This window comes from Verticillium dahliae, genomic scaffold (genome assembly GCF_000150675.1).
Source record: "Verticillium dahliae VdLs.17 supercont1.8 genomic scaffold, whole genome shotgun sequence".
NCBI classification, from domain to species: domain Eukaryota; kingdom Fungi; phylum Ascomycota; class Sordariomycetes; order Glomerellales; family Plectosphaerellaceae; genus Verticillium; species Verticillium dahliae.
Window position 1 is genome coordinate 1,282,081 of NW_009276927.1, and position 14,472 is coordinate 1,296,552.

Consider the following 14,472-nt stretch of genomic DNA (forward strand, 5'->3'; position numbering starts at 1 on the left):
CCCCCCCCCCCCCCCCCCTGGAAACACTATATATGTCCCTTGGCTGCCCACAGGTGGGCATCGGGACCCCATGGGCCCTGGATATTTACTCTTTTGGTAAGCTTTATTGGACTGGGGTTGGTTCTCTTGTCTTCCTTAAAAATCTTGATTCAACTCAACATGGCACGCCATCAAAGGTATCCCCGCAAGAGAAGTCGATGCCGGCTATCCACCTTACGACGAACCATCACGGCGTGTTGCCGACCCCTATGATCCTTATCCGCCACCACGATACGCCGAGAGGCAACGCCGACAAGAACCCAGTTACCACGATGATAGGTTCTCTCGAGACTATCCTTCTGGCTCAACCCGACGCAACTCCAGAGATGTCCCTTTTGAACGCCGCCAACACGATGTACGGCCTGTCCGCGGCGCCTCCGAGATGAGACCTAGTCGCGGTGGCTTCGACAACTCTCCCGAGCCCGCCCTAAAGTCCAGGCGCGGCCGTAGCGAAGCACCACGATCCTCTCACGCGCCAAGATCAGAGTCTCCTGAGGCATATCGGCGTCGAGCCACCCGCAGCCGCCCAGCATATGATCGAGACGATGACGCATACAGGAGGAATACTAGAGCCAGAGCAGGGTCTCTGGATCAAGGATACGGCCCAGCCGCCAGCCGCGAACGTCAGAAATACCCCCCACGCGCCGCTGACACACGCCACTCTCGTTATCCGGCCTATGGCCCCGGCTATCCCGATGATGATGGCGAGGATGACTTTCGCCGCCCAACAAGGGCGCGCACTCAGCCTATCCCTCCTCCACCACAGCATCATGAACGCCGCGTGGAGCCCGATTCGCACTATCAGACCCGTGGTCGTGCTCGCAACATGTCTCGTGGGCCCGAGCATGATCCTTACCATGAGGCTCCCTCTCATGCCCCGCCTCGTTCCCGCTCTGTTCCAAGCAAGCCCACAACTCCCGAGCCCGCAGCAGCCGGCCGCTCCAAAGCGAGAAAGGCCGCCGGCTACGCTGCCATAGGCGCCGCCACCCGCATGGCTATCCAGGCCGGCGCTCAGGCTGCCTATAAGCTTCGTGACGACCCATCCCCTTGGATGGGCGAGAAGGGCGTTCGCGTTGCCACTGCTGCCCTTGGCGCCGGCCTCGTCGACGGCTTCGTCGGCTCGAAGCGCTCCCCGGTCAAAAAGGGCGGCATGCGCCACCAAGCCATGAAACAGGCGGCCGAGGCGGGCATCAGGAACTTTGTCGTCCAGCCTGCCACGGCGCATGCGCAGCAGCACGTGCACGACGCAAGGAAGAAACGATAGAGTCCCTAACCATGTGTGTCTGTGGCTCTGATCCAAACTTTCCCGATCTGCGGCTCTTGCCTTTCTTGTATTTTCGTACCCCACATACCCACATGTGTGATACATTCAGCTCGACTATAACTTTTCAACGAATGAACAGAATGAACATGTTGGACCTGTGCTCTCTTGGACGACGAGGGAGTAGGCGGCGTTATGAGGTTTATGATACCGATATGATCTTTGCACGAGGCGATTCTCCAGACAATACCATGGTTGCGGTAGCGTAGTTTCTCTTCTCAACTCTTGCCTGTCGATTTTAGCCTAGAGGAATCAATACCCCCCTTTGATTGAGGCAGCACTGCAGACTGTGATTTGCTATGAGTGAATTTTTGGGGGCTGCTGAGAAGCCATTGACATCACAGACAAGCCATGTCTTTGATTTGCAATCTCACTCTTCACCAAGGTCCGGAAACAAGCTGACCCGAGACTCTCTTTCACCCCACCTCACCTCGAAACACATACACGTCTGACGAGACATCAGTACTCTACACAAGCACATGCTTCCGGCCCGGGCCATGGTGTCTGGGTCACAACCTCTCAGCCGCTGTCTGACCTCGTGTCGATCCGGGCCACTCCCATTAGCGTATACGTGTCTCGCCTGCCACTAACAGCGCCATCATGTCGTGTCTTGTGTCCACGTAGTGGCCTCGCTCCTTGCCAGCCGCAGACCCTTCAATCAGTTTTGTTGCTGCTGCCAAGCGGGCCTGTCACGGTTTCCAAAGTGGGCGTCTGCAGCGGGTTTTCGGCATTAGTTGCCAGCTCCTTCTCATCGACCGTTTCAGCGGCACCGACTTCCTCCGGCGTACCGCCCGTGACTACACCTTGGGCGTCTTGAGAGTTGCCGGCTTCCATCGCCGCGAGGCGAGCAGCGCGACCTTCCTTCTTCCGTGGTTGGGGAGCTGGAGAAGAGTCAGTTTTTATTCATCAACGACTGAGTTGGTTGCCTTACCTCGACCGTTTTCCTGGACGTAGAAGCGCCGCAGTAGGCCCACGGCCTCCTCGCGTCCCCATCCGCCTTCGATCTCGAAACCACGCTCAACATTTCCGCCATCGCCATCCGGATTGGACTGGGGCATATGGTACTGTCCGTTTTGTGACTTGGGAGCTGGCTGCGTCGACTGAGCTAACTGCGCTGACTGAGCTGACACAGGTCGTGAAGGGGCTGTTGTGCCGCTGTCATTGTTTTCTGATTCCGAGGGCAGTTCTTTAATGTAAGGTCTGTCCTGTGGCCTAATAGAGTTCAAGTGGATACTGAAGACGCCGCCAGCACCACCGAACTTGTCGTTCACAGCGCCAAAGTAGACTTTGCGAATTCCCAGCTGTCTGAGCAGCCCGGCGCACATGACGCACGGTTCGACAGTCACGTACAGCACTGACTCGCGAATGATGGAGCGTGGCACGCGAGGATCGGGGTGCTGCTTCTGGCCATACGGATAGAGATGGCCATTCTTCACATATGAAGTGTCCTTCAGGCTGGGGTCAGGACCAAGCTCGGCATCCTTCTCGCGGTCTCGCTGCTCGCGCTCGGCAGCAGACATCTCGGTCGGGACATGCCGAGGTTCGGCAGCTGCATCGTCCGATGTCACGCCCACGGGACGGTAGGAAAGGAGGGCCGAGACGGCCATGAACTCGGCATGACGAGTACCATTGCGAGTGACATTTGTCGCGTTCATGCCCTTGGCTATGACTTTGTTGTTGTGAACAATGACGCAGCCGACGGGCGTCTCGTTGGTGCGGAGCGCAAGGCGAGCCTGCGAAAGTCGGTTAGCTTATTTTCCCTCGAGAACCTCACGAGCGCCGCGCATACCATGTCCAAGGCTTGGTCCATGAAGCCGTGGTGAGTTGCCTTTTCGCTATCTGTGTCAGCTTCCTGCTGTAAGGAGCCAGCGGAGGAAATTAGGCCTGCTTTCCCGGGCGATGCATCGTCCAGCGACAGGCAAGCCACCGAGCCATCGAGGCCGCTGGACGCAGGCGGTAGATTCTCTTGGTTGGCATGGATCGACATATTGTTTGTTGGAGAGACTGGCTCCGAGGCGTTCCTTTCGACGTCCGGTTTCGTGTCTGGTCTGTTATCTTCTGACTGCACGGAAGCTGTTGTGGTAGTGTCCTCGGATTCGCTGTACTGAGACGAGGAGACAGATGATGGAGAACGGGGGATAAGGCGGCGAAAGAAGCGATTCAGAAATCGACCCGTAGATGAGAATCGACGGTTTCCCTCGGGCGTTGAGGTCGATGCTTGTTGTGCATTGGAAGATGAAGCAGCAGGTATTGGTGGTGTTGTTGCCACTGCCCGGAACAATGACTGTCCAGAGGCAGGAACCGGGGCCTGATTCAACATTGTAGAAGTTGCACTTAGCGTGTAGGTCTTTCCTCCCAAGTCTTTCCCTCTTTCCACGGTATCAGCAATTGAGGTCGATCAGCAACGTTTCGCCCGCCAAAGACACCTCAGTGCGAGTGATCCTCTCAACCGGCTCTGCAGTTGAGCGTCGTCCAAAGAGATATCGACTTTTAACACGTCTCTCGGCCTTTCACCTCTATTCCAACGACCTCACAGCTTCCTTCCCCTCAAGAACAAGAGGAACAAGAGAACAATGAGGAACAAGAGAACAATGAGGAATAAGGTGTTGTGCCACCAGTGAGCCACCGGTCTCAATGTTGCATGATGACAAAGGCCAAAAGCTGACGACCACTTCACATCAGTACCATACCAGAACAAGGCTCAGGGACAGAACTTTACCAGTCAGCCACTTTGAACGCCCAAAAATAATGACTGGACTAGGGCACACGGAGAGTGACTGGAGTATCGTTTGCTGGTGTCTTTGACGGAGAATATTTTCAGAACTTCAACGTCCACCGAAGTGGAGCGCAAACACGTGATCACGTGATACCGAGAGACGTCTCTCGATATTGGTGCCTGAGAACTGACAGCCGTCGTTACTTCACCATTGCATCTTGAGTCTTTGTCAGGCATTGAACACGAAGTCACGCTTTCAATTGCCTGTACCCTGCAGTGTTGGCAAGTGCATGGAAATCAGACGTGTCCGCTGGCAGCGACGCTCGTTCAGTCTGCTTGTCAGTTGTCACAACATGTTGATTGGGCCAACGGTTGAGCAACGGGGGTTGAATCATGAATACAGGCTCGAGAGAGAATTTTCAGCCCGAAGTGTGGACACAGTCACAGTCACGATCACGCAAGACCCAAATTTCAGCCAAATCAGTAGATTATCGACAGACCTAGGGGCAATAAGCGCACACATCCCAGCCACCTCACCTCCCCAAGCCCGTCCAAAACCCTTCACACTGACTGGCCCATATGCCGGTCCCGGCAAAACCACCACCAAGGCAGAAACGTGGACCAAAATGAAGAACAGAGGGGTATCTCATAAAACCAAAAATGCTCCCAGTTAACCGACAACAGTACACACGCTAAAGTGTACAGCTACACGGCGCAGCATCCCCGCCAGCGAGCGACATCATCAAGTAACGCCGCGGAGGAACGGGTATGCCGCATCCAAGTCAATAGACAACAAGAACGAGGTGGCCCATCTTTTACCGAGTGAGCGTCAGCAACCTAGAAGTCGCCAGGCGCCCCATCGTGGGATAGAACGTGTCCATATGGCGACACTCGTTATGTGCTGTGAACCTCCAGCTCTCGCATCGTCGAGAGAGGAAGCTCTGCTTGTTGTCTTGACTCCTGGATAAGGGAGTGGTTTTGTGGATTCTCTGATCCGTACCTGACCATGCGGTCTGGGGGCAGTAGATCGACCCCAGGGCGACAAGCCCAAGTACAAAGGAAAGGAAGCATACCACCATAGACAGGGGTGCACAACCAAGAACTCCGCAAGCCACCGCCACGCTGATCACATGGGGTGTGGGTAGGAGGCTTGACATAATCTCGCTTGCAGATGAAACGACGACGGAAGTCCCAGGCACGCTGCTGCTGCGTACATCAGGGGCATCGGTCGCGATTGCGAGGCTGGCTGACGACGAGAACTGTGACCTCTGCACTGACGCACCAGTCCTTAGTCGTGCAGCGACCGTTGTCGACGATGACGCATCCGAAACGGTAGCAATCTGGGAAGTACGAGCAACCGAAGGGCTTAAGCTTGATAGTGGTGCCGAATTGGCCGCCGCGATATCGCGCATGACCTCACCAATTGCACCACAGGACCGAGGACGAGACACAAAGTCTAGCCTGCCACGACCGGTGGACGAGCTGTGTTGGCGAGCTGCGGACGATACTATCCTTGGTGCATCTATAAGAGGTTCATCCTGACAACTTGTTAGTGGCATCGGCATGGTTGGGGACACGTATCGACATACCACTAGAGTATCGGGAAGCTGTGGAGATGCTGCAGATGGTGCGCGGGACGCTTGCGCTAGCGGTGTGTTCTGTGTCTGCGTCTGCCTTCCTACACACAACGTCTCCGCACCAGAGTTGTACCAAGCTAGGCCCGGTTCGGGCCATTCTTGAATCTCAAGGTATCCGGGCAGAGAGCCGATCAAGCTAGCGCTTGCTGTAGGGTTCGACGAAGACAGACGAACATTGGAAGCCACGTTGTCGCTCCTACGTTCCCCGTGGAAGTTGGCGATATCGTTGACAGGCATAGACTCGTCGTCGATAAAGCTAGCAGCAGGCGAGAACAGATCAAAGTCGACATAGTTGGAACTAGAGCTGCCGGCTCCCATGTATGGGAGAGACGGTGGCGTGGTTGGTGGTCGAGAGACGAGCTGCGGTTGGGCAGTGACGGCTGGCTGAGAGGAGGATGCAGAGCTGTTCGAACCGGGCGAGAAGTGACCAGCAGGGTCGAAGAAGAAGTCGTAGTCAACAGGGACAGAGTACATGGGCTCATCATCGTAGTGAACGAGTGACTCCCAAGACTCCTGGTACTCGATTGTCGTAACGGGAAGCTCAAAGTCGGCAAAAGCGTCATCCCTGGTGAAGGAAGACGCGTCGAATATGCCTAAATCTTGTGGCGCGGCAACCGGTGCTTCGATTGCAGCTTGCTTGAGCTTCTTGGAAGGCTTCGGTCGTGATTGGGATTGAGAGGGTGCCGGAGCCTGTGCCTGTGTCGTCGTGCGCTTCTTGTGGCTAGGGTCGCATCGGATCTTCTTCTTCTTGCAGGCATCGCATGCCTTGATGATTCTCATCAAGTGTGCGTGGTCGCGCTGCTCCTTGGTCTTGCAGCCACGAGAGGCCGAGTTGGTGATGTCCAGGCCATCACGGGTCATGATCTTCATTCCGGGGATGTGTGAGAAGTCATTAGCGGGCGACCGAGACGAGGAGGCAACGGCCTTCTTTGGAGCCTTCTTGGGGGCCTGCTGAACAACAGTATCTTGGAAGAAGGAAGCAGGGGTCGCGATGTCGACAGAGGCAGGCGTCGAGAAGCTGCCGTCCGAAATCACGGGCGACACAAACTGGGATGCGTATCCGGAATCCTGGGCGGGGCTTGAACTGGCAGACGAGGTTGCCGTGTTACGTGCTGCGACTGGGTAGTACCTGAAGGTCTCGCCGGTCAAGCGAGAGTACTCGAAGAAGTCCATGGAAACGAATGAGCGCTTGTCCTGGATGGAAGCGTCGCCGGGGATGTAGGCATGGATTAGCTCGTCCAGCAGCTGGCTGCCCATAGCAGGAATGAACTGCAGGGCAGCGCCCAAGTTGGGCTGCGAGACCGAGAAGCCCTGCACGGAGTCGTTCCGAAGCATGGCTGTCATTGTGGTAGAGTGGAAGGTGATGGCAGGTTTGGAGTGGCGTTGGATCCCTAAGAGGGAGGTTTGGTAAGGTCTAAGGCCGGCGCGAGAGATAGCCAGACTGGTGGTTCTTGAGGTGGATTCGATGTCAGAGGTCAGAGAACCTGGGCCGAGATGAGCTGCTGCACGGTCTGAGTGGCAAGCTGTGAGGCCTGTAACTCACCTTGGTGTAATTGTTGTTGTCGTGGACGATGGATGTAGGGGTTTGATGAATATACTCTGGCGTTGGTACTTGGCATGCAAGTCACGGTGGAGAGGTTCACGGAGTAAGCGGCCGAGGGCCAGGAGTGAATTCCGGCAGATACTGATCTGGAACTCGAAGCTATCGCTAGCTTGGTGGATCGAGCTATTCGTGGCCTGATGTGATCAGGAAGATTTGGTGGCGAGGATATGGTGAACGGGAGGAGAAGGAGGGTAGTCTAGGTCTTGCTGGACGGGAGTCACGAAGGGTATTTCAGTGAGCCATCGGACAGGCGCACCCTCCGTGATCCAGGAAGGCGCAGTGGGTGGTTTGGGATGAGACCGTCGGCGAGCTGAAAGGGGAATAGCGCCCAGACGCAGACCCTCCTTCTGTTAGCCAACCAGATCGATACATAGACTTGAGGAGGGGCCAGAATGGAGCCTTCATTGGCCAGTTCAGCCCACTCCTGCACGGATGCTGCAGGCTCTGTCGGCGAGGACGCATGAGGCTGATTGGCCAATGGCGCGGGAGTAAGAATCACGTGATCACCTGTGAGTCAACGCGAGCCTCGGATCCTTATTGCTGCATTGAGAACTCGGTCTATCTGCAGGTGCAGATATACAGAGAGGTACAAGGATGGGTAGGTACCACCTCCATCAGCCTGTCATCAAAATGTACCAAGCAAGCTCTAGGCAGCAATGGCTTCCGTTGGAGCCGCCAGAATTGAACCGGTGCCATCGAGGATACGAAGCCGCTCTGCTGAACAGATCTGCACCTACAAACGAGGTACAAGTAGCTCGACTAACAGGGGTCAGCTCCCGTGGTCCCACCCGCCCAGTAACGGTGCACCCCGTGCTTGGCGGGCTGGCGACGTCGGTGGAGGTACACGCTGAAAGTACTTATTGGTAGGTCAGATTTTAGTGAAAGTCAATCATTGTTGTGAGATCCGAGGACGAAGGCACACCGCAAGGCGGAAAGCACGAACACGACCTCCATGAGTCAGCCCCACCTCTTGAAGCCAATGTGGCAGTCCGACAAACGCCCGCTACCCAGATTGACGCCGTGATCTCTATACGAGTGCATGTTGATACTCAGGTCTACAGGAGAGAATAGGTAATTCATATCATCCCAAAGGTATATGTGCCTTACTGGGCGCGGCGCACGCCTCGTCTACAGCCGCATGCAACCTGAGTGGCAGAACGAGTGAAGATCGAGATCTTTCGTAACGCAATATACCGCCCATGGATAGAGTTCATCAATTCGCCAGCTGCATACGCCTCTCCGGTTGATGCGCCAGTATTCAGGAGAGCCCAATGATTTTCTCATCTAACTTCCTTGTGTTCGATAGCCAGCAGCCTCATGAGGGCCGCCCAACTCCCAGCAGATCGTGTGCTTGTATGCTCCATGGGCCCCCGTTCGCCCGAGTGAAGACAGGCAAGGTGGCAGACGAAGGGCCGGTTGACTCCTCGGCCGCCCGGTTCCTTGTGGTGGCATCCATATTCGCCGACTCTCGCGCCGCAGTAGAGGCTCTAACACCAGCAGCCTGAGGTATGGCACGAGAAAGGCTGGCTCGGACAGCGCCCCCAAGTGTACTAGGCCTGGTGGGAGGGACAAACTTAGGAAGCCTTGCCTTCTCTCTGACGTCCTTTTGACGCGTGGTCTCGGCCTCGGCTTGCTTCGCTCGAGCCTCCTTCTCCCGAGCCTCTTTGAGCTGATTCTCCTTTTCCCGAGCTTCTAAGCGAGCCTCCCGCTCCAGAGCTTCCTTCTCTCGAGCTTCCAGACGCGCCTCTCTCTCCCGTGCTTTCCGTTCACGATCTTCTGCTTCTCTCGCCTCCCGTTCGCGGACTTCTCTTGCCAGAGCCTCTCTTTCTCGCTCTTCCTTCTGTTTGGCTTCTCGTTCTTGAGCCTCCTTTTCGCGGTTCAGTTTCTGTCGGAGCTCTTGCTCTCGTTGCTCCTCCTCCTCTCTGGCCCTCCTCTCCCTGGCCTCACGTTCACGAGCCTGTCTTTCACGAATCAGCTCTTGCTGTAGCTCTTCTTCTCTTGCCTTTCGCTTGCGTAGCTCTTGCTCGTGGGCTTCCAGACGACGCCTCTCGGCTTCTCGAGCTTCCCTCTCACGGGCTTCCTGACGCCGCAGCTCTTCTTCACGAGCTTGCTTTTCACGAGCTTCTTGTTCGAGGATCTGCTGTTGGCGCAGTGCTTCTCGCCGAGCCTCGTCTTCGCGAGCTTCTCGACGTTGCACTTCCTCCTCGCGAGCTTCCTTCTCGCGGGTTTCCTGCTCGCGAACTTGTCGTCGACGCAGCTCCTCTTGCCGAGCCTCCTCCTCACGTGCTTCCTGTCGGCGCTCCTCTTCTTCCAGAGCCATCTTCTCCTGTCGTCTCTTTTGTCGAGCTGCTTCCTCGCGTGCCTTTTTCGCACGCACCTCCATCTCCCTCTGCTTTCTCTGAGCTTCCTCTTGAGCCTGCGTCTCCCGCAGCTGTCGTCGACGTTCTTCTTCTTCCCGTTCTTTCCGTACCTCCGTCGCCCGGAGTTGTTCTTGGTTGTGTCCCTCTTCTTCAGCTTCTTTCCTTCTGGTTCCAGTTTTCGGGCCTTGCTCTGTGACCGCGGGTTCGTCTTCGTCATTGGCGAACGCCATGGACTCACGTATGCGAGCGAGAGCTGCTGCCTCTCGGGAACTATTGGCACTATCATAGAACCCAATGATCTCTTTGCTCTTGACACTCCCCCGCAAGGTAGCCAAATGGGGCCTATTGATCCTCGTGGGAGCTTGCGCCCGTTTTGGTGGGGGTGCTTCGACGGGAGTTGGAGGGCTAGAAGATGCAGGAGAGCTTGGCACTGAGATAGGTGTGTCCAAGCCCGATTCTCCCAGGCGACAGGTTGCGTGTTTACCCCTGAAACGATGACGAGCTTCAACGTCTTCCTCGCTCAATTCATTATTATGACCTTTAGGGTCTTCAACATTCTTTTGGGGAGGGGAATCGACCTTCCTCGCTGTAAGAGGCACATCGCCCTGATTGGTGATCTCATCCACAGAGTCACAAGGTTGACTAAGGACAGGGAGTTTTGGTGAGGGGCACGTAGCGTCGCTGTCAACGTTGATAGCATCGTCGTCATCGAACATTAAGCCAGCCGAAACTTTGCGGCGTCTTTTCTCCTTAGAGACGACGCTTTCTTCGTCGGCGCGCACAGAGTGCGTAGATTTCACCACGTCATGGCCTGATTCATCGTCGACACTTTTGCGTCGCTTCCTGGTTGTTGTCTTCTCCGCGGCTATCAGAAGACCACGTTTTTTTGTCCGTTTTGTGCTTGCCACGAGGCTCGTTCTTGGGTTTAAATCTAGCGCATCCGCAGTAGAGAACTCATCGTCAGTCCTAGCCGTTGTTGGGCTTTCGAGCTGGTCATGAGTTGACTGTACTGTCTGCTTCCTTGGCACGGATAGAAGAGTCTTTCGCTTCGCCATACGCGGTTGAAGCAACGTGCTTGCTTCAGTTACCAACTGCGGAGGAACCGCTCGCACTCCATTGATTTCACCTGAGCTCGGGGGGCCATCTTCCTCTACCAGGCGTTCGTCGTGATGGGATGGCTGTTTGCTCGACCGGCCCGCTCTGGCTTTCGACTTTCCAGCGATGGCAGCGAGACTGACAGATGGCTCTGCAGAATCGACGTGATGGCGATTTGAGTCAGTTTCGGGGGTGCCATCAGTTATGATAATGGGGTTTGATCTAGACGTGGTTCTTGAAGGTTTCGAAGGAGTGTCAGCGAATGCAGTTGGCTGCACCTTCAGAAGACTAGGCATAGGTCGCGAACGGGGTAGCAACGGTTCTCTGCCAATGGCGCGGATATCTGAGGCCTGTGACGGAGCAGTTTGAGACTGGTGTGCGGCGCTTGAAGGAAAAGAAGCCAAGGCGAGCGGCGCTCCGAAGAGACTCCTGGCATACCCGCTCTTACTTGGGGGCGATGCCTCTGGTCTTCTTCTTTTGGCAGGTCTGGCCTGCTCGTCCTGTTGGGCGGACTCTTGAGCATGGAGGTTCCGCTGCTCGAAGGGTGATAACGTAGGGAGGACGGCGCGGCCGAGCTGGTTACCACGAGGGGTCGCTATATTCGTCATTGGCTGGGCGATGGGCATCGGTGGTCGGTGTGGCGTAGGTGCAGGCCTGTATGGTTTGGAAGCAGCGGCTGCGTCAGCATGGGCCTTGCGTTCCTCCTTGTCCTTGTAGCGTTGGTCGATCAAGGCGGACAGGTCTTGTTCTTTGCGTCCCAGACACTCGGAGACCTGTACTACGACGCATCCGCGCGCAAGTTGAAACTCTTCACCCTCGTCCAAGTCGTAGTCCATCGTCCAGTGCGTGTCGCCAATAAAGTTACCACGCTCATCATAGACCATGACCCTCTTGTTGAAGCAGTGAAACTTGAGTCGCCCATCCCGCCATCGTTTTTGTTTTCGCTTCAGGTCGTGTGAGAAAAGGCATGCATAGTCGAGAACTGGAGCAGCAGTGGCCGTGCCGGTCTCGCTGTTGGACTGGGAGCTGTTGATAACATTCATGTTGGCGTGAGAAAGCGGGGTGGAGGCCGCCATGGTCGGATGGCTTTCATGACGGGGCACAGGTGGTTGTTTGGCAATTGTCGTGCGGTTGAAAGAATAGTCTCATCTGGCCGAGCGCTGTGTATCAGACATGCGATCGTTCTGGGTGACAAGTCGTTCTGGTGCTGGACTTGCTTTCGTCTCGAGCCGTATGTGTAGGACACGGCAGACGAGACGCGGTCGGATAGGTGGGGGTGACGCGACTGGGGGAAAGAGGGACCGACGCCAGGTCACGTGATTTTATCGATCCTTGAGAAACCACTGGTGATTGGCCCTCAGTCTCGCTGTCAAGGTCCTTTTGTCTGAATACCTTTGAAGTTGGTACCTAAGTTGTGCTCTGTGTAACAGCAGTATAAGGTCCAAATCCCCTTCTGTGCTCCCCGTGAGCGATCCTGACAGGGAACATGTCGTCGCCCACATAGTTTAATAGGTATGATTGGACGTACTGCGTCTGCAATTCACCACCAAATCAAATAGGACAAGGTGCCTGAGATTGGGTGTCTCAGGGCGAAATGCTTAGAACACGTGGGCTCCAGAACGTGGCTACCTGCCTTGGTACCTAAGGTAGGTAAGTTTAGCTACTTCGTCCTTCGTCATCGAGTGTGCTGCTGCACGAGAGGGTCTGCTGTGTACCATGTAACTACAAGGGCTGGCAAGTCCTTTCAAAGGTCGATGCAGTGAAGCTACCCCGGTGCGGGCCTATGCAGGTGCGGTTCGGCACGGAGATTGTGACTGTGATCAGACATGAACACCAAGCAGGCGTACATGGCACTGCGAACGACTTGGTCCTAGATATGCTGGCAGGTCACCCACCGAAAGCATGTCCATTTTGGAAGGTCATATGGCACCAGGCAGCTGGCGGTAATGCGTGGTGAATAGTGAATCTAGTCAACCCGTAGACAGCCTGCTTGAGCATGGCGTCGCCCCCAGATGCCCGCGGCCTTCCGGCCCCTCCAATCCGGACAAGACGATGGTAACCTGGATACACATACTCCTTTCAATCCTAGAGTCACTTGGCCGTTGGGTAACCGCAAATCGCAAGGCGTCCAGTCAATATGCCCAGGTACCTGCGTGCCCCCGGTTCGAGCGTGGAAGCTAGCTAGCCTGTGCATGGACAGGGGACAAAGTGTGGGGGCGTAGAGGGGATAGCGGCCCGCTTCCTGTGTAGACACCCTTTGGGGCTCTTGGGGCATTTGCGTCCGGGATGAGATGACAGCCACGCGAGTTTCTGCTGATCGTCAGAGGACGCAGTGGTTCAGCACTGATGGGAGCAAGTCGTGCCAACCTGGGGGCTGGCGATTTGCGGCGTCAAAGATCCGGACGAGAGACGGGCGTTCGCTGAAGCCCCCCAAAATGACCAATATGTGGTAAGCTTGAGCGTGCGTTCTTCTCGCCCTCTCCACCGTGCCTGCCCGCGCGTTGCATGATCGGCTCTGTCCCAGGTCGATACGAATGCCAATGTTCCCCCCCCCCCTGGCGAAGCCTGTCCTGTCCTGCCACTCACTCATTTACCTCTCAACAACCAAAGAAGAACCTTGGCCGTGTCTCCAAGCCGTGTATAACAGGTCCAGTATCCTTGGTAGCACTGGTGCGACTCGTTGGGCCCTTTTCTCCGCCCGGGTTGCCGTTACTTTCAGTACTTGGTGCGAGCTTCCCGAGCTCCTTGCACCTTGTCAGGAGACATACGTAATCCTCCGGACATTCCATTATTGTCTGGATTTCAACCACAACAACGAGCCCAACGCGACAACTTTACGAGCCAGCAAGCCAAGCTACATTCTTTAGTCACCATGGAGCGTATCAATAAAAAGTTTGGCAGGATGATGAGCAAAGGCCCGGGGGACAATGCCAAAGTAGCCATCATGCTCAAGGAGTACGACGACGCCGACAAAATGCTCGCCAAGGTGAACCACCACAAACCCCCCACCTGCTCTGCCCTTTCCCGCCCTTTCTTGCCCCTCCCACCTCGGTCGACGCAGAGCTAACCTGCTCTTCTACCAGATTGTCGAGAGCACGCAGCAGCTTCGAGATGCGTGGGTCAACATTGCCAACACGCAATGGGGTATGATGAAGGAGTTTGAAGGCCTTTACGACCCCATCGCCGGCGCCACGGAAGGCCCGCGCCGTCCCAGCGAGCCCACATCCGACCTGCAGCTCAGCCGAACCTTTGCCCTGCGTGAAGCCTACGCCGAACTCAAGGACGAGCTTCTGCAAGAGGTCGCCGGTATCGATGCCCAGGTCATCCGCCCGGCCGCCGATGCCCGTGACTACATCCAGCCGATCCGCAAGACGATCAAGAAGCGTGAGAACAAGAGACTCGACTACGAAAAGGCCCAGGACAAAGTCAAGAAGCTGCAGAAAAAGGTGGACAGGACGCCCAAGGAGGACGTGGCGCTCGTCAAGGTCGAAACCGACATGGCCATCACTGGAGAGGTATGCGCTCCTGCTCTCCATCACGCGCCCGTTGTCTTCTCGGTGATAGTCCTAATCCCCTGAGTAGGAATTCCAAATCGCCGACGACCATATTCGGGAAGTTCTGCCGCCTCTCGTCGCTGCCACCTTCAGTCTCATTCCCTTCCTCATAGCCTCTCTCGTCAGTGTCGAGAATCGCTGCTGGGG

The 14,472-nt window shown here is 55.9% G+C and overlaps 6 protein-coding genes across 6 annotated transcripts; 2 read left to right on the forward strand and 4 right to left on the reverse strand.

The window, feature by feature from the left end:
* Nucleotides 1-32: 32 nt before the first annotated feature.
* Nucleotides 33-1,303, forward strand: VDAG_04935 (uncharacterized protein; the record flags this gene model as incomplete). The annotated part of the gene is made up of 2 exons (XM_009654539.1): nucleotides 33-96; nucleotides 177-1,303. 2 exons carry the CDS (start codon nucleotides 33-35, stop codon nucleotides 1,301-1,303), a joined length of 1,191 nt encoding a protein of 396 aa, XP_009652834.1.
* A 711-nt stretch (nucleotides 1,304-2,014) lies between these two features.
* On the reverse strand, nucleotides 2,015-3,347 carry VDAG_04936 (uncharacterized protein; the record flags this gene model as incomplete). Its single annotated transcript, XM_009654540.1, has 3 exons — nucleotides 2,015-2,241; nucleotides 2,292-3,093; nucleotides 3,150-3,347. The coding sequence occupies 3 exons, from the start codon at nucleotides 3,345-3,347 to the stop codon at nucleotides 2,015-2,017; spliced, it is 1,227 nt and encodes a 408-aa protein (XP_009652835.1).
* Nucleotides 3,348-4,548: 1,201 nt separating this feature from the next.
* VDAG_04937 (uncharacterized protein) lies at nucleotides 4,549-7,057 on the reverse strand (the record flags this gene model as incomplete). Its single annotated transcript, XM_009654541.1, has 1 exon — nucleotides 4,549-7,057. One exon carries the CDS (start codon nucleotides 7,055-7,057, stop codon nucleotides 4,892-4,894), a length of 2,166 nt encoding a protein of 721 aa, XP_009652836.1. The 3' UTR covers nucleotides 4,549-4,891.
* A 1,574-nt stretch (nucleotides 7,058-8,631) lies between these two features.
* VDAG_04938 (uncharacterized protein) lies at nucleotides 8,632-9,906 on the reverse strand (the record flags this gene model as incomplete). Its single annotated transcript, XM_009654542.1, has 1 exon — nucleotides 8,632-9,906. One exon carries the CDS (start codon nucleotides 9,904-9,906, stop codon nucleotides 8,632-8,634), a length of 1,275 nt encoding a protein of 424 aa, XP_009652837.1.
* Nucleotides 9,907-11,051: 1,145 nt separating this feature from the next.
* VDAG_04939 (uncharacterized protein) lies at nucleotides 11,052-11,847 on the reverse strand (the record flags this gene model as incomplete). Its single annotated transcript, XM_009654543.1, has 2 exons — nucleotides 11,052-11,121; nucleotides 11,210-11,847. 2 exons carry the CDS (start codon nucleotides 11,845-11,847, stop codon nucleotides 11,052-11,054), a joined length of 708 nt encoding a protein of 235 aa, XP_009652838.1.
* A 1,796-nt stretch (nucleotides 11,848-13,643) lies between these two features.
* VDAG_04940 (uncharacterized protein) lies at nucleotides 13,644-14,349 on the forward strand (the record flags this gene model as incomplete). The annotated part of the gene is made up of 2 exons (XM_009654544.1): nucleotides 13,644-13,757; nucleotides 13,855-14,349. The coding sequence occupies 2 exons, from the start codon at nucleotides 13,644-13,646 to the stop codon at nucleotides 14,347-14,349; spliced, it is 609 nt and encodes a 202-aa protein (XP_009652839.1).
* Nucleotides 14,350-14,472: the final 123 nt, after the last annotated feature.